Raw genomic sequence first — 26,966 nt, 5'->3', positions numbered from 1 at the left:
CCTGGCGTCTAGTAGACTTTTAGTAAGTGCTTGCTGACTGGCTGATGAGGGCAGCAAATCGTGTTGTTTAATTGGTTTATAATATTTTCCAAAGTAGTCAGTCAATCAGTCAGTCAGTAAACATTTATGAAGTGCCTTCTGTGTAGCAGGCACTGTGCTAAGTGCTGTACGAAGCAAATTTAATAATGTTCATTGGCTGCTGTTCCCAGGGAAAGCGCTAACTGTGCTTTGACTTGTGAGATCATGTAAGTTGAATGGGACCTTAGAAATCATCTAGCGCAACCTCCTCATTTGGAAATGAATCTTGGTCTTTGAAGTGGGAATGACCTGGCCAACGTCATATTAGCATGAGGAATCTATATTTTAACACAGGTCTTCTGATCCCAAGTTCAGTGATGTTTTCATCTAAGAAAGGCTCTTTGATAAAATCACCATCTTTCTACAGCACTCGTTCCTGTTTAAAAAAACAAAACAAAACAAAAACAGCACTGGAAAGCATAGGAATAAATGGAGCTTTCATTGTTATGAAAAGTTGTTTAAAAACAAATGCCATCATTATCTGCAATGGGGATAAATGTGAGGCCTTACTGAATAGGTCAGGAATAAAATCAAGGATGTTCATTTTCATTATTATTGTTCCGTATAGTGCTAGGAATTCTAATTATACCAAAATAGAAGAGAAGGAAATTTAGAGAATAAGGATAGAAAAAGAGGAAATAAATTGATCAACTCTGTGCAAATGATATGAAAGTTTACTTAGAGAATCCTAGAAGGTAAACTAAAAAAACTAATTGAAATAATTAACATCTTGAGCAAAGTTGCAGACAGTAAAATAAGTCCACACATCATAAGCATTTCCATATATTAACAACTGAATCCAGGGGGAAGAGATAGAAAGAAAAATTCCACTTAAAATAACAGCAGATCATATAATGGGAGACCTCCTGCCAAGACTCACCCAGGAATTGTATGAAGACAATTACAAAACACTCTACATTAATAGCATGTAAATAATTGGAGAAATACTAATTGCTTTTGGCCAGGCCAAACCAATATAATAACAATAATATATTTTGCCACTCAGACTACTAAAGGATTATTTTGTAAAGCTAGAAAAAATAATAAGAGAATTCACCTGGAGGAACAAAAGGTTAAGAATGTCAAGAGATTTAATGGGGAAAAAAAGTGGAATAGAAGAGGGTCTCACAATACCAGATCTCAAACTATAGTGCAGAGCTATAATCATCAAAATAATTTGGTACTGGATAGGAAATAGAGAAGTTGATCAGATTAGTTACACAACATACAGATGCAAATGAGCATTATAGCTTTGTGTAATATCTCACCTTTTGGAGTTAGACACTTTTTTCACCAAAAAATATTGGGAAAACTGAAAAGCAATCTGGAAGAAACAAAGTATAAACCAACATCTCACATCATGTACCAAGATATTCCAAATGTGTACGTTAATTAGATGTAAAGGGTGGCATCATAAAACAGACAAAATTACCTTTTCAGGTCTATGGATAGGGGAAGTGTTTGTGCCCAAACAAGATGGAAAGGTTCAGAGGAAGTAAAGTGAATATTTTTGATCACATAAAATTATGTGGACAAACAACACCATTTTAGTTAAAATTAGAAGCAGGAAATTTAGGGATTCTTTGCACCAAGTTTCTCTAATAAATGTGTCATTTCTAAGATTTTACTTGGAATTGACTCAAATTTATAAGAATAAGAGGTATTCCACAATTAATAAATGGTCAAGGGATATGAATAGCAGTTTAAAAAAAAATTTAAACTATCAACAGCCATATGAAAAAATGCTTCAGATCGCTAATAATTAATGAAATGCAAGTTAAGACAACTCTGAGGTTGCACCTCACTCTCCTCAGGTTGTCAGGGATGATAACAGGGAAAATGACAAATGCTGGTGGGGCTATGCTCCCACAAGGAGGTTGAGGGGGAGCAGGTGCCATCAGCTAGCTCCGGGTTACTGTGGGTGCATGGATGCATTGCTGGTGGCACTGTGGACTGGCCCAGCCGTTCTGGAAAGGAGTTTGTAATTATGCCCCTAAACTAATTAAACTGTGCATGTTCTTAGACCCCGCGTTACTGCTACTGGTTGTGTACCACAAAGAGTTCAGAGGAAGAGGAAAAAGATCTCTGTGGTGGCAAAGAATTGGAAACTGAAGGCGTGCCCATCAGTTGAGGAATGGCTGAACAAGTTATGGTTTATAAATGTGGTAGAATACTGTTAGGAGGTAAGAAGTGATGAAAGGGAGGATTCACAAAAGCCTGACAAGACTTGTATGAACAGAGTGAAATGAACTTTAATTCAAAGTGAAATGGACAGAATCAGGAGAGTAATTTATCCAATGACAACAATATTGTAAAGACAACTTTGAAAGACTTCGGAACTCTGATCAACATAATGACCAGCCGCGGTTCCAGAGGCCTTATGATGAAACGTGCTGTCTACCTCCAGCTAGAGAGCTAGTAGACTCAGGAGTGCAGTTTGAACGTTGTTTGTTTTGTCTGTTTTTTGGCATGGCCAAAGTGGCATTTTTTACATTTGCAGACGGTTTTATTTCTTTCTTTCTTGTTGATGGAGATGGGAAGGAATTTGAAACTGAAAATAAAATTGAATTGGGGGGAAAAAAAAAAGAAAGAAAATCATTATATGAGTGGCACCTATCCAAACTTAAACCCCGCTCCTTGCTCCCCCGGGGCCAAGCACTTACTAAGAGTTGTCTAGGAGAGCTCCCATGCCATGGGGCATAAAATTTACTCTAAACCAAGGATTCCTGGTGCTGGAGTCTGGTGCCAGTGATCGTTCCCTCTTCATGTACATTTTACCTGTTCAAGTTGAGTGGTACTGTATGTACAGAGATGTTTGGAGCAATATAGTAAACAGAAAGTAATGGCTTATTATCCTGTATCCATTTGCTTCTTACAAGCTTTAGTCATTCTTACCATTAGTATGTGCTTTTATTTATCTTGCCAAGAGTGAGGCTTGAATAGACTTTGTATTCTTCTCTTAATCACTGAAACCACAGTATGATCATCATACAATTTATAACTGGATAACAAAATGAATAGTAGTGTTCTCTGGCCCAGCTATTCTCTGATTAGATATGGAGAATAATTTGTTATACCTTTCCAGAACTATGTCATTGTCTCTGTCCCTCTGTCCCTGTCTCTGTCTGTGTCTGTCCTCTCCTCTCCTCTCCTCTCCTCTCTTTTCCTGGGACTTTGCCTTGTAATTGGTGTAGTGGAAAAAGTCCTATTTTATAATCCGAACCAAAAGCCTGAATTCAAATCCCACTTATGTTACTCACTGTTTATATGAATTTAGACAAGACATTTAACCTCTCTGGACTTGGTTTTACTCATCGTTAAAGGAAGGAATTAGGTCTTTGATCAATCAACAAGGATCTTTAAGTGCCTGCTTTCTGTATACCAGGCACAGTGCAAGCCTTGTGAGTGTGCCAAGAACAAAATAAAGTCATCCTTGTCCTCAAGGGAAACAGCATATACACATATAAGTTATGAATACAGGATAATTGGGGGGAGAGGCACTAGCAGCTAGCTGCAGGGAGTCAGGAAAGGCTTCATGTCTGGGATGGTGTTTTAGGTGAGCTTTAAAGAGAACTAGGAGTTCGTTGGGGTGGGAGATGAGTAGGAGGTGCATTTTGGCTTTGGTGCAGTCTGCAGAGGAATAGAAATGAGATGGAATGTTGTGTGTGAAGAACAAACAGCGAGAAGACAAGTTTGGCTGAGGTGTTGACCATGTGAAGGGGAATAGTTTATAACAAGCCAGAAAGGTAAGGTGGAGCCAGATTTTGAAGGTCTTTGAATGCCAAATGGAGACAATTGTATTTGACCCTAGAGGTAACAAGTAGGAGGCCACTGGAATTTATTGAGCAGGGAGGAAGTGACATAGTCATATCTGTATTTCAGGAACATGGGCCCAGTTGTGCAAAGGGAGAAAATATTAGAGATGTTGTGGGTCAAACAAGACTTGATGACTGATAGTAAACATGATGAGGGAAGTCAAGGACTTGGCTGTGACTCTGAGCTTGCAAATCTCTACCTATAGGATCTCCATTTTTAAATGTCCAACAGGCAGTTGATGATAGGGATTGGAAGTCAGTAAAGATCAGCTGGATACACAGGGCTAAGAGGCATCTCCTGGAGATAATTGAATCCATGGGAACTGATGAGTTCCCTGAAAGAGGCTGTAAAGAGAGTGGAGAAAAGGCTCAGGGGAGAGCCTTAGGTTGCAGCCACAATTAGAGTATGGGCTGTGGAGGGTGATGACAGCATCAATGCTGATGGTGGTGGTAGTGCAGCAAAAGAGACTTGAAAAGAAGTGGGCAGACAGATTGGACTCAAGTAGGAAGAAACTTGAGCTAGAAAGACCAACGTGTAAGCTCTTGAGGGTGTTGAGGGTCTGGACTAGGGTGTTGGCAGTGTCCAGAGGAGAGAAGGGGGAATATGTGAGAGATCTGATGAAAGTCAAACCTGCAGGACTTCTCTGATGTTTGGATATGTGGACTGGGAGAGTGAGATTTGAGGTTGACACCTGCCCTGTGAGGCTGTGGGGCTGGGAGAATGGTGGAATTCTCAACAATAGTAGGGAAGTTAGGAAGACGGGAAGGTTTTGGGGAAAAGATAATGATTTCTGTTTTGGACATGTTGGGTTTAAAGTGTCTGATAAGCAGTTGGAGATGCAAGACTGGAGGCCAGCAGAGAGGTTAGTGCTGCTTATGTAGAATTGAGAATCATCAGCCCAGAGACGATGATCGAGTTCATGAAACCTGGTCAGCTCCTCAAGTGAAATAACACAGAGGGAGAAGAGGAGAGAAGAACACCCACTTTTAGTAGGCAAGGCTTTGGAGGAAGATACATCAAAGGAGACTGAGCAGTAGACTGATGGGAGGAGGAGAAGCAGCATATGAAAATCTAGTGAGAAGAGAATGGCAAAGGATTTAGTCCATCAGATTCTGGAGGTGGCTGTGGCACTGAAGAATATGAGCATGGGAGAAACAGCAAGGCCAAACAAATACAGGAAAACTTCATGAGAGAAGTGACCGTTTTGAAGGCATTGAAGAATTCATCTTTTCAAAATATCTGAGAGAGAAGATACTGAATGATAGGGAAAAAACAAAAACAAAAACAAAAAACCAGATGGTATCCTTTCCCAAAAAGACAATCCAAGAAATCAGTAATTTCTGACTTTTAAGATTGCATTCTCATCCCTGCAAATCTTTTTTTTCCTTTTCACTTTTGTTAAATTTACTGTAAATTTAAAAATAAACACCTATTAAGGTTAGTAACTGTTTGCTTTTAAATGTTTCATTGTGTAATATATATGCTACAAACCTGATAGTTTGAGACGAAGAAAAGTGCTTTCTAAAATGTAAAGCACTGTATAGGTATAAGTTAATGGCAGATAACTAGAGTTGTTTTTCAAATGATCCCAGAATTTTTTGGGATAGAGAAAACTGCATCTGGGATGGATTTGTTTACTGAGCTCCTAGAAAATTTCTGTTGGGTAGAAAAATATCTGTGTCAAATAATTTAAAAAAAAAATAAAAAGAGCACAATGCAGAGCTGGAGGAGAGGGGTAGATTAATAAAAGTGGTTTATTTGCCCCTCTTGTTTCACGGAGCTGACGTGGGAATATCAGCGGTGCAGTCAGTCGCCAAGCTTTGGAGTGTGAGCTGCTTAGGAATAGGAATTGTCTTGCTTTTTGACTTTACTTCCCAAAAGTTTAATATGGTGCTTGGCATCTAGTAAGAGCTTAATAAGTGCTTTTTCATTCAATTAGTCATTCATTCCATGTATTTATATTAATTGAAAATCATGTTCTACTTTGGTTTCCTTGGGTGTCCAGGCAGATGGAACCCCTTTGGCTAAAGTCTGATGATTCTCCTGATAAGCCCTCTTAGTGTGAACTCTACTGCCTACAAGCTCCCTGCTTATCCTGTTTATAAAGCACTTCAAGAACTCAAGAGATTGATTGCTCCTTTGTGTCCATCCATGTAATGGATGTTTTGCATCTTTCATCTGTTACTATCTTTCCTTTTGGCTTCTTCCTTTCTGCTATGACATAGTAAAGTGTTAGGTAGCAGAAACTGGCCTCATCCACTTGGGGGAATATTCTAGACCCTCTCCCCATACGCCACTCAATGGATCAGTTTTCCTTACTGATTCCACTGTTGTCTCTCAGGCAACTCACCTGACCGATGGTTATCTTCACACTTTACCTTGGAAATGTATTGGACGGTGTGAAATCCTTATTAGGTCACTTCACTTGATTACAGAAAAAAAAAATTATGTGGTATCAACAAAGAAGAGAAGGAGAGATACTGCAGGAGAAAATATAGAAAATGGTAACAGTGCAGCTGGGATTGGGATTGGTGGTTCATACCTGGAATCCCTGCTGCAGGGGGCTTTGTAAGCCAGGAGTCTCTTGAGATCAGGAGTTCTGAACTGCAGTAAGTCTAAAAGCCTATCAGGTGTCTGCCCTAAGTCTAGCACAGATATGGTGAGCCTGTGGTAGCAGAGGACCACTGCACTGCCTAGGGAATGATGAACTTGCCTTGGTCAGTGAAACAGGGCGATTTCATAAACCTTCCATGCTGATCAGTATAGTATTGGGTCTGGGAATGGCCATGGAACTTCTGTTGTTGTTCGGTTGGTTCAGTCATGTCTGATTCTTCGTGACCCCAATTTGGGGTTTTCTTGGCAAAGATACTAGAGTAGTTTGTTGCCATTTCCTTCTCCAGCTCATTTTACAGATGAAGAAACTGAGGCACACAGGGTTAAGTGACTTGCCCAGGGTCACACAGCTGGTAAGTGTCTGAAGCCAGATTTGAATTTAGGAAGTAGTCTCCCTGATTCCAAACCCGGTGCTCTGCCCACTTGCACTTCAAGCCTGGGTGAAATTGGAAGATTCGAGATCCTTGTTAGGCCTTTGAAGGAAAGGAAAATGGAGTAGTAATACCGTAAATGTAGTAAGACTATATTTCCTCTAAGGTCTCTTCTAGCCCTAAATCCATGGTCTTTACACACACCCAAAGGATTCTAGGTTAGTGATGAAAGTAAGAAAGCAAAAGCCCTGTGTGTTAGTGGCACCAATCTGCATTCTCCCATCAAACTCGAGGGAAGTGCAATTTACCTTCCTGCTGTTCCCAGTGAGTTTCTACCCAAACTCACCTGCCTAAGTGCTCCCTCCTATTGAGACCCTGGTTAGGTTTCTCCTTATCTATATGGCAAGTAATAAACCTAGCTTTCCTGTATATTGCATATTATGGACTTTGATAAATAACAGGTTTCCCACCATAAATTTAATCAACAAAGGCAGATATCTCCCCTGTAAGGTTGATTTACATGTTTCTGAAATCTTTCTTCTCTCTATTGAGATCTATGTACTATTAGTGCTGTACTAGATTTGCATGGCAGCATGATGTATAGACAGAATACTGGTTTGAGGGTCAGGTTACTTAGTTCTAGGCCCTGACCTGCTACTAGTTTTGTATTGAAGAAAATCCAGTTGACTTGAGATCATGGATTGAGAGCTGGAAGGGAAATAATGTCATACAATGGAAAGAGCAGTGGATTTGAAGTTAAGGGACCAGTGTTCCACTGCCAGTTCTTCCACTGAGTGACCTTGGGCAAGTCTTTTCCCTTCTCTCTGTTTTCTCATCTTTGCAATGAGGGTGGCTGGTTGGATTAGATGGGCTGTAAGGTCCCTCCCAGTTCTGGATATGTGACCCCATTATCTTGTCTCATTTTTTTCTGCATCTGTGATGGATATGTTAATGATACTTATATTTGTGCCAGTTATCTCTTACCACAAAGTAAGGCAAAATGGCATGAAAATATTTTGAAAAGTTGAGATTATTACAAGGTTTATTATTGGTGTTTATGTTGTTACTAACTTCAGCTTGCTTTAGAAGTTTATCTTCAATAAGGATTTATTAAGTTCCTGCCATGTGCCAGGATGTGTGCCAGTCACTTGGGAATACAAAGACAGAAATGAGATTGTTCCTCCACTGAAGGAGTTTGTGTTGTACAGGGGGTGAGAAATAAAAATGAACTTAGACAAGTAAATGCAAAATAAATATTAAGTAAAGAAAAAGTAGTAGTGAGGGTGAAGAAAAGGGGAAGGACAGAGAACACTAACAATTAGGGGAATCCAGAAAGGCCCTTATGGAGGAAGTGGCACGTGGGCTTGAGCTTTCAAGCTGGGGAGGTGAGGAAAGGAAAGCATTTCAGGCATGAGGGACAGTCTGGACAGGCATGGGGGACAGTCTGGACAGGCATGGATTTGGAGAAAGGAGTGTCCTTTATAGAAAATAGCAGGTAATCCAATTGGACTAAAAGAGTGTGTGTGTGTGTGTGTGTGTGTGTGTGTGTGTGTGTGTGTGTTTTAGGCATGTGGAGTAATCAATCTGGGGACAGAGTATTAAGGGCTTTAAATGTCATAGGATCATGCATTTTATCCTGTGCTTCTATCCTAGAGGCAATAGAGAGTCATGGATGTTGCCTGAATAGGAAAGTGACATGGTCATACATGTGCTTTAGGAAAATATTTGGCAACTATGGAGAAGAGAGAGAATAAATGCATAGCCATTTTGTTGAATTGTTGCAGTAGTCTATGCAAGAGATGATGAGAATCTGACCAAGAATGGTTGTGGAATAAACGGAGAGGAGATGCAGGCAAGACTTGTGGTGGTGGAGCTCATAAAACTTGGTAATAATTAGACGTGAAGGGGAATGAAGAGTCAGAATTGAGTTGGACGTTGTAAAAGTGAGTGTTTTGAAGGGCGCTGGTACCCCTGACAGAAATGAGGAAGATAGGAAGAATGGTGGCTATGGGGGAAGGGAGAGGAGGTTGTGATAATGAGTTCTGATTTGGACAGATGTTACGTTTGAGATGACTGTGGAGTATCTTTGTGGCATTGTCCAGCAGGCAGGTAGTGGGGTGTGTAGAACTGAGCTCAGAAAAGATGAGGAGTAGTATGTAGATGAATAAACCATAGGCATAGAAATAATGTTTAATTTCATGATAAGGTAAAAGAAAAAAAACACTAGAATGTAAGATTCATTGGAGATGATATACTATGCTTTGGGTCACTGACTTCTTTTATTGGTTTTAGTTAAGCTTTTATTTAGTGTTCATTAATTACCACAATCTGAGAATTGATGAGCTGTCCCTCTTGCCTGGAATGCATTCTCTTCTAACCTTTCTCTCTTAGAATCCAAAGTTTCCTTCAAAGCTCAGTTCAGATATTACCTCCTACGTGAGGCCTTTTCTGATTCCCTCCTCCCTTCCCCCCATTCTCAACTGCCTTCCATGAAATTGTCTCTCAGTATATTTCTTTGTAGATACACAATAGTATGCATGTTACACGGGTTTTCTCTCCCTATAGAATATAAGGTTATTGATGGATCTTTATGTAGGTTGTTCTCGAAGAAGGCGGGTATCCCTCAGGTCTCTGTCCTGAGCCTTCTCTTCTGGAAGTAGCCCTGGAGAACTAGTAGTCTTCCAACTCCCCCCCCTTGCCTAGTCAGCCAACGGCAGTTAGGGAAGGTACAGCCAGTGAAAGTGAAAATAATCAACAGAAAGAAGGCACTAGAATTAAGGGAGATTGGGAAAGGCTTTCTATAGAAGGTGAGATTTTAGCTGGGATTGAGCAAAGTCACTGAAAGCAGAAGGTCAAGATGAGAGCATTCCAGGCATGAGGGACAACCTGGGAAAATGTCCTGAGCTGAAAGACGGAGGGTCTTGTTTGTGGAACAATTAGGAGATCAGTGTCACTGAATCAGAGTATGTAGGGAAGAGTAAGATATAAAAAAATCTGGAAAGGTAGGAGGGAGCTAGGTTGTAAAGGGCTTTGAATGCCACAGGGAAGATTTTCTCTTTAACTCTGAAAGTGATAGGGAGCCACTGGAGTTTATTGAGTAGGGTGGGGTGACATGGTCAGATCTCGAACTTTAGGAAACCTTTAATAACTGAATGGAGGACAGACTGGAGTGGGGAAGGACTTAAGGCCAGAAGCCCGAGCAGCACAGGCATGAGGGCTCAGACCAGGTCAAGCTTGCCTACAAGAGCTTGTGTTTCCCTGGAATTGTCTTCATGAGATCAGAAGCAGCAATTATGAAACCCGTAAAATTCTAGTACCTGATGATATGGATATTTAAAAAAAGAAAAACAGGTGAGCTGCTATCAGAGATGCATTTCTTTTTTTTTTTTTTGGAAACATCTAATTTTTAAAAAAATTCCAAATTTAGCAAATACCAAATAAAATGAACATTTCCAGGTACATAGTAGAATAGACAAAGATTTATTTGTGAACCTGCAAATCCCTATTGTGTAAAGTTGCTTTTCTTTTAAATTTCAAACATTCAGTATGTTACTTTCAAATCTGACCTGTTTGCGATTGTTTCTAGGTTTCTTTTCAGTGTATTTTATGTATTTGTTTTTAATGCTGTAATAAACCTTCTTTCCTTCCTTCCTTTCTTTCCTCCTTCCTTCCTTACTTTATCCCTATACCTCCCCTCCCTTCCCATTAAAGTACAAAAATAAAACCCTTGTAACAAATATGCAAATATTTCACATGGGAGAAATACAAGAAAGTTCCATGTAAGTACAGTTAAAAAACCCAAAAAACTGAACGAAGGACTTGCTTCCTTCAGTCATCTGGGAAAGGGCAAGACTTTTATTCCTTAAAGAGAAAAAAAAAATTCTTACATTGGTTAATAGCAAACAGATATCTGGGGAGGGGGTGGGGGAGAGTGTGATAATAAGGAACTAAAGATGAGTGGTGGAAAAGAGTCAGAAGAAGGAAAAAAATTTAAAAAAACTGAATTAATATTTTCTGGATAAAAATTTGACCTGTGTGTGTGTGTGTGTGTGTGTGTGTGTGTGTGTGTGTGTGTGTGTGTTTAGTAAAGGATTGGGTGAGAAGAAGAAAAAACAGCTGATAGGAAGAAGTCATAGATCCAGTTCTACTCAGCCTGACTTTGAGAGGAGAGGGAGAAGTGATCTTTCATCTGTGGGGGAATATGGAATGGTGTAGAAAGATTGGAGAGAAGGTATACGGCATAAAGTAGTTGGAAGAATGTCTCATCTTAGGTTGGGGGTGTGGGGATAGGACATGAAAGTACTTTCATAACTATTTTGTGTTGGGGCAGGCCCTTACAAGTACCAGAGCAGATGTGAGCCATAGGAACTTGGTAAAACTTTACTTGTCGAATTTGTTTAATTATGTGTTTGGAGGTGAATGTAATCTTCAGGCCCACCTGCTATGGAATGTTTGTGCTCTTATGAAAAACTAGTAATTTGGAGTGTCTTAAAAACTGTGCCTAATGAATAATTGCTAATATTTAACTGATCAATTTCATGAGCTCCCCAGTCATCCTAATGAGTTTAGGACCTTTGGAAACATCTGAGCAGCACCTCCATTTGGAAGCCCCCTCCACCTTAGAGAACACAGATTTTTTTTTGATCGGAGATGCTTCTAAAAAAGACAGATTTGAACTCGGGTAAATTGGCTTCAAGCTGCCCTGCTTAGTGATCTAGAAAAACAAGCTCTCAACACTTTTCATGTCCCTGTATACCGTCTTCTGGAATTCAGTAAGGGAATCCTAGAAGGGCATCTCCTCCATCCCCCTCCTACCCCAGGAATGTCAGCTTGTGGCAGAAACACATGGTAGTGATAGACATGTGCTTACATGTAGCCTGAGAGAGTCATTCCAAACCCTTAACCTGCTGTGGAGAGGAGGGAGACGGGGGACTTTGAATTTTGAGTTCCTTATGCAGTGTCAGCCTGGAATCTAGCCTTCTAATCAGAGAATGGAGATTTCCTGAGCATCATCTCCTTATGGGGAACAACCCATCTCACGATTTCCCAAGATGGAGCCATTGGGGATTCAAACTTATGGAGAGAGAAAAGGCTTTCCTAATCAGCCAACCTCCATGGAGAAAGAAGGGGATAGACCACATACAGTTACTTCATTTCATCCTACCTGGAGAACAAAGCCTTTAGTTACTTGAACAGTATAGATCTGATAGGAAAGAGGACGTAGCTTGTCCAGCAATCCCCAAAATATGCTGACTTTGTGGGGTTTGGCGGGGAGGCAAACTTCAGAGTGGATGTTACTAGTGTTAGAGTGAGCCTCTCAAAAAGAGGAGCTCATAGGAATTTCAAAAGGTTTGTCTGATGGTCTCCAAGTCCCTTTTTCCAGGGCTGTTATAAGTAGAGGACTGTTAGTCCATTTGTGTATGTTTTATAATTTCTGTTTATTGGTTGCTGTGAATCCTTTGCATTTAGTACTTTTCTGTAGGAGCCTCCACTACCCATATTTGGTATAAACACAGCCTCTATCGTAAGCGTATTACATATTCCTAGAGTATCTCCAGATAGGAACAAGCCAAGGAAAGGTGACACCCCCCCCCTTCCCTGGAGCCTAGTCCACCTTGGAGTGCCCTGAGTCATGTCATATTTGTGTTGACCGTGTGCAGTATATTTCCCAATAGAATATAAACCTCCAGAAGGCAAAGACTGTTCCATATTTTTTCCCTTTTTATCTCCAGAACCTGGCACTTAATGCTAAATAGAGGCTTAATTGGTGAGGCTACCAAGGTTTCGCTTAGGTAGGTATCTTAGGAAACCTCTATCCCATCCCAGGGGGCAGCCAGCGTCCGGGGTGGTTAATGAGTTCTAAGTCCAGAGTTAACTTATATTGTTCCTAGGTTAGATAAACAGTGAATGTAGGGGCCTGGAATGAAATCAGGGCCTTAATAATTCTGAATGACACTGTCTATCAGTATACCCACTGAGTCCTTTATGAATATGATTTGAGAGAATGATGCTTATCAAATAAAAACCATTGAGAAAATGATAAGAAAGGGAGAAATGGTTGTCATTTCTGATTGTGCTAATAATGAGACAGAAGAGAACTGAATTGAGCTTTTCCCTCCCCCCCATCCCCAGAAAGCCTTATTTCACATGAGCAGCGTAGAAGGAATAAAGGGGAAAAAACAAGTGAATAGTCCCAAGAACAGTGATGAAATTGCAGAAATTAGTAGGAAGAGAAAGAAGTAAGAAGGGAGTTGAAGTATATTATTTCATTAGAGGTGATGGAATGAAAAGGACTTGGAGGGTAGAGGGGATTTGGTGGCATGGAAGATGCTGTATTATATTCTCATCCAGGCATCAAAAAACAAGAAGAGGAGAAGGAGCATCTGATTCAAGCTCTAGTAAGTGGTGATGAGACTAGAAGTAGGAGTGGAGGTGGGGAATGATGCTGTGAGTGAATGCTGAATTCAGATTAGCATCTGCAAAGCTAATTTTGGGGACCCAGGGCTGACTTAAACAGAGAGAACAAACCTGACAGTAATAACAGTAATAACATATCAGATGAATGAGGAGCCGTAACAATTCCTGTCAGGTGATTCCAAAGGAGTAAGTGTTTTAACCACAATTTCAGAGAAGGAAAAAAATAGAGTTGTATGTACAGTTAACCCTGACAATAATACAGCTTAAAGGCACCATAGATGGTGAGATAATTCTATTACTCTAATAGTTCTGTTAGCTTATTGAGGTGAATTAATGAATGATGCATTTATTAAGTGTTTTATTTTGTGCCAATTACTGTGGGTGAATTCTTGATTCAGATTAGCGTACGCAAAGCTAATTTTGGGGACCAAGAGCTGGCTTAAACAGAGAGAGAGCGCACACCTTGAAGCCCTTCTAACGAGGAGCTTCCATTCCAGGGCCTCGTCTCTGTTGAGTAGAGCAGTTTATCTGGTGTATAAGTGTTTGTACACAGTTGTCTGCTTCCTATCTCCCCCATTAGATTGTGAGATCAGTAGTAAGGACCATCTTTTACCTTTTGTTCTGTCCTCCAGCACTTAGCATGGTGCCTGGCACACAGGTGGCTCTTAACAGATGTTTATTGACTGACTTTCTGCTGACAGAGACACCACCTGTAGGTCTCTGTGGCAAGTTAGATAGAAAGGTCTTCTGGTACTTAAGGTGCTGCTGTAGCAAAGCAGCTGGTAAAAAGCCTTTTTCTTTCATGTCGTCTCCACTACTGAAATCCTGGCACTTTCTGATGTTGTACCATTTGACAGGGCCTGGGACTTCGGTGCTAAGAACTTTCTTTTCTGGATCTTCAGTAGCTGTGGCTGTAGCCCCTGAAGGAGCAGTGGCCAGACTGCGTTTAGGGTCCAGTCTGTATCGAAACATTTTTAATAGCACTTTGTTATAACTGTAAACATTTTATTTATTTGTTTAATTATTTAGCTGTTTATCTTTAACATTCATTTTTTTAAAAAAAATTTGAATTCTAAATTTCTTTTCTCTCTCTCTCATCTCCCCACCCACCCCTCCTCTACCCATTGAGAAATCAAGCAATGTGATATCAATTATTCATGTGAAGTCATGCAAAATTAGCTGAGGATAATTGTAAACTTGAAACAAAGTTGGGGAATAGCTATACAAATTGTGATATATGGATGGAGGAAAATACTATTATTATGCTTTAAGAAACTAATTCAGAGAAATAAGGGAAGACTTGTGCGGACAGATACACAAGAATGAAAGAAGAAGAACCAGGAGAATCATATACATAATGACTATAATGTTGTGAAGGAAAAGGACACTACAAGGAAGTTAAATGGTGATTAATTCTAATTACCATTCTTACTCCTACTGAATTGATGATGAAATAGACATACCTCCTTCCTCTCAGTTGAGAAGTGGGAGACTGTGTGTATTGTGATATATTGGGTTTTGATTAAATATTTTTGGATTTTTGCTTAAGTATTTTTTACTGAAATTTCTTTGTCATAAGGAAGTCTTATTGGGCAGTAGTTAAGGGGGAATTGACTGTGGTCTAAAAATAAAACATGACAAATCTTAAAAAGAAAAATTGGTTTATAACAATATGAAAACACTTTTATACAGTGAATACTGGAAAACATTACTGATTTTAAGCATAGAGGGCCAGATTTTTTTCTTTATAGCACATATCATCTGATAGTTTTATTAAGCCATGCCTATTATTTACCATTGTTTTGACCGTACGGGGAAAAAATATTGTCTTTTTTTGTAAACTGTTTAGAAAAAGAGGAATTGGAAATGATGTATTTTAAGTTTGTTGATTCATAATTTAATAAGATATACTTATTTTAGAATTCTCATGGAGCTGTGCTTTCATTAGTGGGCATATTCTATCAGTTTAGATTTAGTAATAAATATGGAAATTATGTTAATGTAATTAGAGTAAGTTAGATCATACGTGGTTAATTTTGCTCTCTTGAAAGTCAGGGATTTTGATTTGATTGTCCAATTAAATGTGGTTAACTTAAAGGCAATTAAAATTGATGCACTGGGTGGATGAGAAATCTTAGAAATATTTTTGAATTACTGAATATCCAAAATTGACCCTAAAAACATAATATAATTTATTAGCATAGAAATTCATGGTGTGTGGAGATGAAGTTTCTATTGGCTTCTCCAGAATTTCACCCAAAAACTTAGAAGTTGAGAAAGTTTAGACTACTTTTTTAAAAATGTGTTCCTGACAATCCATATATTATTGCCTGTTTTAATTCTGATGTGTGCCTCTCATTTTGTATACTATTTAATACAGAGAATAGATACTGTGCCAAGATCAGGAGCCTATTCCATACTGGTAAGACAGAGTTGCTTAGATAATATGTTGTAAAATAAATGAAAATATTTCAACTGGAATCGGTAATTACTCACTAAAAGCAAGTAACTGTAGGACCAGTTTCCATATTTATAAGAATACATTGATACTCTTCATTTTCAGCTTTTGTCTTCAGTAAAGTTGAGAACTTTCTAACTTGTTCTTCATTAAAGTAGTTAGTTTGCTTTTGTATAGGATTTATATCTTTTTACCAATGCTTCTCTGATAACGTGATGTTTTTTTAGGCTTGAGAAAGTACTCTTTGACATGTCTCTCTCTCTTTTTTCTAGGCTTTCGAAAAATAAGTCTTGATGATCTTCGGAAGGCTTACATTGTCAAGGATGTCCAACAGTACATTCTCCATCGTCTAGATCAAGAAGAAGCCTTGAGACAGCACCTCACAAAGGAAACTGCAGAAATGTTGAATCAGCTTCACATCAAAAGCAGCGGGTGTTTTCTTTATCTAGAACGAGTTCTAGATGGAGTTGTAGAAAATTTTATTATGTTAAGAGAAATCCGTGATATCCCCGGAACCCTCAATGGGCTGTACCTCTGGCTCTGTCAAAGACTTTTTGTGAGGAAACAGTTTGCAAAAGTTCAGCCTATTCTGAATGTAATTCTTGCAGCATGTCGACCACTAACCATAACAGAATTGTATCATGCAGTATGGACCAAAAATATGTCACTGACCGTAGAAGACTTCCAACGCAAACTAGACGTACTCTCCAAACTTCTTGTTGATGGACTAGGGAACACTAAAATATTGTTTCATTATAGTTTTGCAGAGTGGCTACTGGATGTCAAACATTGTACACAGAAATATTTATGTAATGCAGCAGAGGGACACAGAATGCTGGCAATGAGTTATACCTGTCAAGCAAAAGATTTAACTCCTTTAGAAGCTCAAGAATTTGCATTACACTTGATTAATTCAAACTTGCAGTTAGAGACTTGTGAACTAGCTCTCTGGATGATATGGAATGGCACACCTGTCAGAGATTCTTTGTCTACTTTAATCCCCAAAGAGCAGGAAGTTCTGCAGCTGTTGGTTAAAGCGGGTGCCCACGTCCACAGTGAAGATGATCGCACGTCTTGTATCGTCCGGCAAGCCTTGGAAAGGGAAGATTCTATTCGAACCTTGTTAGATAACGGGGCTTCTGTAAACCAGTGCGATTCAAATGGGAGAACTTTGTTGGCTAATGCTGCATATAGTGGCAATCTCGATGTCGTTAACTTACTCATTTCCAGGGGAGCGGATTTGGAGATTGAAGATGCTCACGGACAGACGGCACTGACTCTAGCTGCTCGACAAGGACATACCAAGGTGGTTAACTGTTTGATTGGCTGCGGAGCTAACATCAATCACAATGACCACGATGGCTGGACAGCATTACGATCCGCTGCTTGGGGAGGTCACACTGAGGTCGTTTCTGCTCTTCTTTATGCTGGAGTCAAAGTTGATTGTGCCGACGCTGATAGTCGAACAGCCTTGAGAGCGGCGGCCTGGGGCGGCCATGAAGATATCGTGCTGAACTTGCTTCAGCATGGTGCCGAAGTTAACAAAGCCGATAATGAAGGCAGAACAGCTTTGATAGCTGCGGCTTACATGGGGCACAGAGAGATCGTGGAGCACTTGCTGGACCATGGGGCAGAAGGGAATCATGAGGATGTGGATGGGAGGACCGCCCTGTCTGTGGCTGCACTTTGTGTTCCTGCCAGTAAAGGGCATGCGTCAGTAGTTAGTCTTTTAATTGATCGAGGTGCCGAAGTGGATCACTGTGATAAAGACGGCATGACTCCCTTGTTGGTAGCTGCCTATGAAGGACACGTAGATGTTGTTGACTTGCTTCTAGAAGGGGGAGCAGATGTGGACCATACAGATCACAATGGTCGAACACCCCTTTTAGCAGCAGCTTCTATGGGTCATGCTTCAGTAGTAAACACACTTCTATTCTGGGGTGCTGCTATTGACAGCATCGATAGTGAAGGCAGGACAGTTCTCAGCATAGCTTCAGCACAAGGAAACGTTGAGGTGGTACGAACTCTGCTGGACAGAGGGTTAGATGAAAATCACCGAGACGACGCAGGGTGGACACCATTGCACATGGCCGCTTTTGAAGGCCACAGGCTAATATGTGAAGCGCTTATTGAGCAAGGAGCCAGAACAAATGAAATAGATAACGATGGCCGTATACCTTTCATTTTAGCTTCCCAAGAGGGCCATTATGATTGCGTACAGATATTACTGGAAAATAAATCGAACGTTGATCAAAGAGGATATGATGGAAGGAATTCCTTGCGGGTCGCTGCTTTAGAAGGTCACAGGGACATTGTTGAACTGCTTTTCAGCCACGGAGCTGATGTTGACTACAAAGACGCCGATGGCCGACCCACACTTTACATCTTGGCTCTGGAAAACCAGCTTGCGATGGCTGAGTACTTTTTAGAAAATGGTGCAAATGTGGAAGCAAGCGATGCAGAAGGGAGGACAGCACTCCATGTTTCCTGCTGGCAGGGCCATTTGGAAATGGTGCAGCTTCTGATGACATACCATGCCGATATTAATGCTGCAGACAATGAAAAGCGTTCTGCTTTGCAGTCTGCGGCCTGGCAGGGCCATGTCAAGGTGGTTCAGGTTTTGATTGAACACGGGGCTGTAGTTGACCACACATGTAACCAAGGTGCCACTGCTCTCTGCATTGCTGCTCAAGAAGGACACATTGATGCTGTGCAGATATTACTGGAACATGGTGCTGACCCAAACCATGCAGATCAGTTTGGACGTACTGCTATGCGGGTTGCCGCCAAAAATGGACATTCTCAGATAATTAAATTATTAGAAAAATACGGTGCATCTAGTCTAAATGGTTGCTCACCGTCTCCTGTTCACACAATGGAGCAAAAGCCCCTGCAGTCAGTATCCTCAAAAATGCAGTCTTTAACAATAAAATCAAATAGTTCTGGGAGTACCGGTGGAGGAGATATGCAGCCTACTTTGCGTAGCTTATCTAATGGGCCAGCTCATGCTTTCAGCTCTCCTTCAGAATCTCCAGATTCCACAGTTGATCGCCAGAAATCATCACTCTCAAATAATTCCCTTAAAAGTTCCAAAAATTCTTCTTTAAGAACTACTTCCTCTACAGCAACTGCTCAGACAGTCCCCATTGATAGCTTCCACAGTATGTCTTTTACGGAGCAGATACAGCAGCATTCATTGCCACGAAGCCGAAGTAGACAGTCAATTGTTTCCCCATCTTCTACAACACAATCCTTAGGCCAGAGTCATAATTCACCAAGTAGTGAGTTTGAGTGGAGCCAAGTAAAGCCCAGTTTGAAATCAACTAAAGCAAATAAGGGGGGGAAATCAGAAAATTCTAGCAAATCTAGTTCTGCTGGGAGAAAGCCTAAACCTAGCAATTCTTCGCAGCCAAAAGTTTTAGAATATGAAATGACTCAGTTTGATAAAAGGGTACCTGTTGCCAAATCTGGGACTAGTACCCCACGTAAGCAGATGCCAACAGAATCACAGTGTAAAATTATGGTTCCCCCAGCTCAGCAAGAAGTTGGGCGATCTCAGCAGCAGTTCCTAATTCATCAGCAGAGTGGCGAACAGAAGAAGAGGAATGGAATAATGACAAATCCAAATTACCATCTACAAAGCAATCAGGTTTTCCTTGGCAGGGTTTCAGTCCCACGAACAGTGCAGGACAGAGGGCATCAGGAAGTTCTAGAAGGCTATCCTTCTGCAGAGACAGAGTTAAGCCTTAAACAAGCCCTGAAGCTTCACATTGATGGTTCTGATCCAAGTTTCAACTACAAAAAGGAAACGCCCTTGTAAAAGGTAAATTTTCATCAATGCCGATGTGGTTCTAAATGAAAAAGGTCTTTGAAAACATTCACTGGGACATGTTCTGATGTTGATGCTGAGAGGATAGCTAATGTATCATAACAGGGTTTGTACTTTGACATTTTTAGTTCGAGTTGTAACATATAGTTAAATAGTTCTTAGAATAAGTTGGCTTAATGAGGTCATCTACAAGTAGGCTGTGAAACAGCTAAAGTTATCTTTAAAGACTGAAGAAACATATGCTTTGGCTTTCAGATGCATTCATTACTGCGTATTCAGATATTATAAGCCTAAGCATTTGGGAAGGCTCTGTGGATTTGAATCTATGGTTTTATCAGCATAGGAAGTGCCCAGTGAGATAGTCCATCTACCCAAGGCACATCAATCCAAATCTGTTCTTCATCTTATGGAGTCTTTGGGACGTTCTTGGAGTATTGAGAAGTTAAGTGATTTGCCTAGAGACTTTTAAATCTTTTTTTTTTAATACTATTTAATCATAATAAGTCTCTGTTCTGTTAGCTTCAGTTTTGAATATAAGTAATACATCTACTAGTGAAGTCCTACCATGGTGCCTCATTATGACATAGAGGTGACTCTGGATTCTCATAGGTTGCACCAAACATTAGCATAAACTCAGGAAAATTATACAAAGCTAGAAAATTTTTGAATACAGGCCTGGTGCTGAACTGTATCTGTTGTCCAGAGGACCAGCTAAGCTAAGTTCAGAAGGGCTCATCAGCATGGCAGTTGTAGGGTCATAAATTTTTTGGCCAAAGTGACAAATGAAATCCATCTACTGAGTCACAAAGATCTTTAAGCCTGCCTTAATGAAAGGAGTATAAGATGTCTACAAAAATACTATGACAGTTTTCATTGCTTTACTCTGTCATTGTAGAGGTGCGTATTTATCAAATTCCTCAAGGAAATGTTTATATACATATATATATATATATATATATATATATATATATATATATATATATATATATATATATATATATATATATATATATATATATATATATATATGATAAACATTTCATTTTTTAAAAAAGATAACATATTCCAGTAAGGCATTAAAAAACTGTATGTTAAGATAGTGTGTATTGTCTAAACAATTTATTAGTTGCCTTATGTACAACAGTACTTTAAGGAAACCTTACATTTCAAAGAAAAATGCTTTGGCTTTTTAGATTCAATATAATTCTCCAATCTTAGCAGGCTTTTTGGCAGCTTATGAAAAATAAAGAACTTAAGAAGTAAAATAATTTATATGACAGTATTCTTAAAAGAATATTCTAGGGAGTCTTAAATGCAAGCATCTTTATGAAATACATTAACATAAAATATTTTAAAGCCAGTTTTCTAACCTAATTGCTGTTTTATATTAGTGAAAATTAATTTTATTGTTAAGGCTTGATTCATCTACATATCTTTGGTGTAGCTTTGTAGAGCTATAATTATTAACGTGAAAAAGTAGAATTTTTCAGAGCCCAGAGTATTTGTTCTAGTTTCTGAGGTACTGGGTTTTTTTTATACATAAACATTAATTGCAAAGGTTTTTTTTTTTCCTCATGTTTTTAATTTTTTCCATCTCCTGAAAATAAAGGGTGTTAATGGTATCTTGAAAGAATCATCTTTAATCTTGTAGAGGCCAAATAGAATCATAGAAAAAGCATTGGATCTAGAATTCACACACCCATGTTTGAGTCCGAGGTCTTCTGGATTCACTGCTTGGACAATTCCCTTCGTCTCTTGGTATCTGTTTCACCATTTATAAAATTAGAGGCTTTGACAATGGTTTCTGATGTCTTCCTTGATCTCCAAATCTGATCCTGTGAAAGTAAATATGCCTTAACCACAGTGCAAAGAAACATTCAGTATCACTGTGATATAATTAGGGTACCACTTTATCTCCTACATCTTGGATGAACAAAGACATTTTCCTAATGTATTTTTCCTAGCATGTGAGTCCAAAGATTAAATAAAAATGGCATATTCATATTTATTTTCATTTTGGTGTGCTAGGTTATGACACATACATAAATATATAATATATGTAGACAAAAGGTGATTTCCATGAAAGCACAGAAGTGGGGAAGCAGGAGATAGATAAGAGATGCTAAGTCATATGTACTGTAAGGCTGGAAAGGTTAGGAGGCACCAGGACCTTGAATTCCAGGGTAAGGTGATAGGTGGTTGGCAGGAAGGAATAGTCAGAAGAATGTTGTGTAGAGAGTGGACGTGATCAGATCTGTACATATGGAAGACCACTGCAACAACTGAAGGGTGAATTGGATAGGAAAGAAACCAGAAACAAGCCACTTAGACTGTTGCAGGGAGTTGGTAATGTCCAAGTCCTTGTACTATGGTGAAAGCATCGGGAATAGAAAGAAGAAAATTTATTCAAGAGATGTTAGAAGGCAGTATGGTATAGTGGATAGAGTGTTGAACTTGGAGTCTGGAAGACCAGGGTTCAAATACTGCCTCAGACGTTTACTAATAGTGTGACCTAGGCAGGTCACCACATAACTAGATCTGATCATCCCTAGGGATGCCTTCTCAGCTGTGTGATTCTTCTCCATGTTCTTCTGTGGATTCCCCGTAGAGGACCTACCCAGCTTACTGGAGGACTTTGTCTAGTTTTGTTTGATGAAATAAATGCTACTGCAGCAGTTAGACCGTTCATCTTTTATTCCTTAGTCTCTCACTTCATGACGAGGCTACTTCCTTTTCTTGCCATACATTTGCTTCATTGTATTTCTGGTACTGCTTTATAGCATATGAGTCTTTGTTTAAAATATATTGCAGTCTACATGTGCTCACCATGTATCTTTCCATTGTTCTTTAGGTCAGGTACAACAGTGATTCGTTGGAGACAGTTGTAACTATGTCATTAATAGCTAGCTAGCATTACTTGGAGAATATGTTAAAAATATGTGTCTGTGTCTGTATATGTTGCAGTATAGTTTTGGATCATTAGAAGCACTGAATCAGTATTATTCATTTTCTTCCACCTATGCATTCCTGGGCATCATTGTCCATCTGCAGTTCCTGTCCCAGATGTATGTACAGTAGACATACAAGCCTACCACTCTGTGGACAATATATACTTTTCATCTAGGTAGTGTTTCCTGTCTAGATCATTTAGCCCATTCCTTCTGAATCATGGTATTTATTATGAAGGCTCTGTAATGTTTTGAGGCTTAATGAAATCTTCTTATCTGGCTCTTCTGTGAACTGAATACTTCATCTCTCAGCTTTGGTGATTTTCACTGGCTCTCTGGCTGTTTCCCATCCCTGAAGTGCTCTTCCTTCTCTACTCTTTAACTACTGACCTCCCTGTCTTCCTTTAAGTCCCAACTAAAATCCTGCCTTCTAGAGGAAGCCTTTCCCAGCTCTCCTTAAGTCCAGTACTTTCCCTCTTTTATTTCCTATTTATCCTGTATATAGCTTGCTTCACATATAGTTGTTGCGTGTTCTCTCCCATTAGATTGTGAATTCTTTGAGGGAAGGGACTATATTTTGCCTCTTTTTGTATCTCCCTACTTAGCACAGTGCCTGGCACATAGGTGCTTACTAAAGGTTTTTCAAATGAATGAACAAATGAATGTAAGAATAAGAGCATCTGGAGGACCTCACCATCTAAAAGGAATCTTTTTTCTCAGTGTCCTGCCTAAGAGATAATTGCTTTTTTTTTCCCCCTTACGTAAGACATCCTCCTTGTCAGTGGCAAAATTTTGACAAAATAAATCTCCCTGGTTTTTTGCCTCACTTAAGGTGAAAAACCAGAGGGCATTTGAACAATTTTCTCTGTGGCTTAATTTGTCAAAGAATCCTGTGTATTCTCATGTATGGTTAAGAAAATATCTCTTTTTTGGAGAACTTTTAAGGCTCTTTTGTTCTCCGTGGCTTTTAATGAGAGTGGATAAAGTTCTGGGCCTAGAGTCAGGAAGACTCATCTTCCCAATTTCAAATCTGGCCTCAGACACTTAATAGCTGTGTGACCGTGAGCAAGACACTTCACCATGCTTGCCTCAGTTTCCTCATCTGTAAAAAATGAGGTGGAGAAGGATGTGGCGACCCACGGTAGGATCTCTGCCAAGAAAAGCCCAAATGGAGTCACCGAGAGTCGGCCAGGACTTGACAACAGCAATTCATTAAGCGCTTGCTATGTATCAACGTGGATTGTAAAAGCCATGTGTTTATACAGGATAACCTCGATGTGTGTATAGCTAGATGGGTTAGTTGTTATTCGTGTTCTCTTGAATGCTTTTTGAGGGTATTAATATCATTTGTGACACTTTCCCCATTCTGATTTTTTTTCTTAAACCTTGACCCTCTTGCCAGTATTTGACACAGTTGACTTCCTTTGCCTCCTGGATACACTCTTCTCTATAGGTTTTCATGATATTGCTGTCTCGTGGTTCTTCCACCTCTCTGAACCCTCCCTGTCAGGCTCCTTTGCAGGCTCCTCTTCTGTGATCTACCTGCTCTGTGTCCATGTACCACAGGGCTCTGTCCTGGACCTTCTTTCTTTCTTATTGACCCCATCAGCTTCCATGGGTTTAGTGTCAGTGCTGTGCAGTTTTTTCCGAGATCTGTGAATTGAGCCCCCGTGTCTCCCCCAAGCTTCATTGTCACGTCACCAGTTGCCTATTGGACATTTCAAACTGGATGTCTCAGAGATCCAGTACACTCAGCATATCTAACTCTAAACTCTTTCTCTACCAGACTTCCCCGTTTCTGCTCAAGGCACTGCCATTCTTCCAGAATTGTAACATTGGCATTAGTCTTGACTCCCGTCAGCTGCCAAATCGTAACATCTCTATCTCTACAATAGGTTTCGCATCCACCCCCTCTTCTCTGCTTACACAGCTGCTACATTCATTCGGATGGTCATCACTTCTCCTCTAGATTATTGCCACGGCCTCCTGATTGGTCTCTCTGCCTCCAGTCCACTTTCCACACTTTACCATAGTGATTTTCGTTAAGTTCAAGTTTGACCATGTTGCTTCCCTACCCGGTTGATCACTTCTTCCCTATTGCTTCTGGGATCAACTAAAAACTCTTCTGTTGAGCTTTTGTAGCCCTTTACCACCTGGCCCATACTCTGTAAGAAGCCCAGAGAGTTGGCCTTTTCTGTTTTTCAGAGTACACTCCGTGTCTCATCTTCCTGCCTCTGTACTGGCCCTCCCCTGTGCCTGGAATGTGTTCTTTTCTCCCTTCTGCCTAAAAGACAATGCAGCTCAAGTACTGCCTTGTATGTGGAGCTTTTCCTGGTGCCTGTAACTGCTAGTGCCCTACCTTTCAAACGGCCTTGTATTTCATCGGTTTGTATTTATTTGTATTGATCTTTTTATATCTATGTATACTTACAGATTCACTTATTGTAAACAAATATTATTCCCCTTTTAGAATATAGTAAGGATGGTTTCATTCTTTGTGCCCCTAGGGTCTAGCACAGTATCTGGCACAGAGCAAGTATTTACTAAATAATCGTTAATTGTGGGGTTGTCCTTTTGTTATTCTTTCCTCCCCCGTGGGTGTTCATTCTGGTCTAGCCATTTCCCCTTCTAAATGCTATTTCATTTTCCTTAGTAGGACAGCAAATAGTTTGGTACTACCTGTATGACCTTGACAAGTCACTTGAGTTCCCTGAGCCCAAGTTTTCTCAGTTATATAGTGAGCAGGTTAGCCTCTGACATTCCTACGGTCCTATGAGAGGTACATTGAGATCTTAGAGTATCAAGATCCAAATGTGAAGGTTTACTGTCATTGATGATGAAAGGAGATTGTTAGAGAACACAGCCATTTCATTTTCTCTCTCTTGGTTGGCCTCCTCCAGTTCTGGATTTGAATGCCCTTAGGATGATGTAACTTAGTTGAGTCTCCTGGCAAGCCTTTTTTATGCTAGTTCTGTTTTTTTGGCTTCCATTACTTTTCTTGCAATCTTATGAGATAATAGAACTCACAGTCTTCCACTGTCCTCCATGATGTTTTACCACTTTGCTTCTATTCGGTATGGTGTTGCCTTTGGCTGCCATTGCTATTTATTTGGCAAGTAAATCAATTGTTTACTGGCTAAAGCATCTTCTGGGTTCTCCTGGCAATTTGTTCTGAATTTTTGGTGGAATTGGTGATAATGTTGGTGATTTTGCCTCCTTGAAATTGTTGAAGGATCATTTTACAACATATTTCATGAAAGAAAAGCTAGTGAAAGCGTCTTCTTTGCAGAATGATTTTCTGTATTCCACCTCCCATGTGCCGGTGCACCACAGTGCTCTGTCCTGGGCCTCTGTTTCTCATTGAGCTTTCTCTTTTGACCTCAGTAACTCCTGTGTGCTCAACTGTTGTTTCTCTGCAGCTGAGTCCCAGACCACATCCATCCCTTACTTCAGATCTCTGGCCCCCTTATCTCCAGCTGCCTGTTGGAGATCTACACATAGATATCTAATAGGAATCTCTAATTCAACATGTCCAGGACAGAACTCATTATCTTTGCCCCTAGATCACCCAGTTTCTGTCTAGGACATCACCGTTTTTCAGTCATCCAGGTTTGCAGCATAAAAGTCATCCTCAATTCTTCTGCTTACCCTCCTCCACCCCCCATATCCAGCATATTACTAAACACTATCAGCTCTATCACTACAACATTTCTCACATCTTTCCATTTCCTCCTTTCACGTTACAGCCATCTTATTTCAGCCTCTCGTCACATCTCTCTTGGACTTTTGCAGCAGCCACATTCCTGGATTCCCTCCATTGAGTTGAGGAAACTGAGATACAGAGAGTTTTTCAGTGACTTGTGTAAGACTAAATGGCAAATAAGAGTTAGATCTGAAGGTCAAACTTTGTTTGGTTCTCTTGGTGGAAGAGTGAGTAGAGCTGAGACGGGGCCCTGGCTCCTCCTTGAAATGGAGGTTCTCAGAGGAAGAGACCACCGGGTCTCCCTTCTACCATTCCCTCCCCAGCAGTAGAACGTAAATTACTTGAAGGCATAGACTGTTTGCTTTGGGCCTTATAGATCCCCAGTGCTTAACATAGTGCCAGGCAGGCCTCCGTCGTCTGAGAAATGTTTGTTGAATTAAATTGAAATTCACCAGAAAACAAGCATGTTCTTCAGAGAGACCAAGCCTATTATGAAGTTAATACTTCATAGGTATTCCTTCAATTGAATTTTATTCCTACAATTTATAGTTTTAGGATATATGGCATATTAGAACTGGAAGGAATTCTAGAGATCATGTAATCTAACCCTCTTACGGATTAAAAAAAAAGGGTCTACAATTCTATTCATAGTAGGAAAACAAGCCATGTATTAAAAAATGCATAAGCTTTCTTTGTTGGATATCTGTGAGCATCAAGGGAAGAGAAGAAAGAA

At 40.0% G+C, this 26,966-nt stretch overlaps 1 protein-coding gene across 1 annotated transcript in view; it reads left to right on the top strand.

Moving 5' to 3' along the window:
* Nucleotides 1-26,966, top strand: part of ANKRD50 (ankyrin repeat domain 50) — a 63,119-nt gene that overhangs the window by 32,013 nt on the left and 4,140 nt on the right. Inside the window, exon 3 of the mRNA XM_021008303.2 lies at nucleotides 16,026-19,576. Within this exon, the coding sequence (XP_020863962.1) occupies nucleotides 16,026-19,573 (3,548 nt within the window). The 3' untranslated portion in view covers nucleotides 19,574-19,576. The remainder of the gene's footprint in view (nucleotides 1-16,025; nucleotides 19,577-26,966) is intronic.

This window comes from Phascolarctos cinereus, unplaced genomic scaffold (genome assembly GCF_003287225.1).
Source record: "Phascolarctos cinereus isolate Bilbo 61053 unplaced genomic scaffold, phaCin_HiC Scaffold_9;HRSCAF=440, whole genome shotgun sequence".
Classification (NCBI taxonomy): domain Eukaryota; kingdom Metazoa; phylum Chordata; class Mammalia; order Diprotodontia; family Phascolarctidae; genus Phascolarctos; species Phascolarctos cinereus.
The sequence above is the reverse complement of the archived record's forward strand: the minus strand, read 5'-3'. Positions and strand labels throughout refer to the sequence as shown.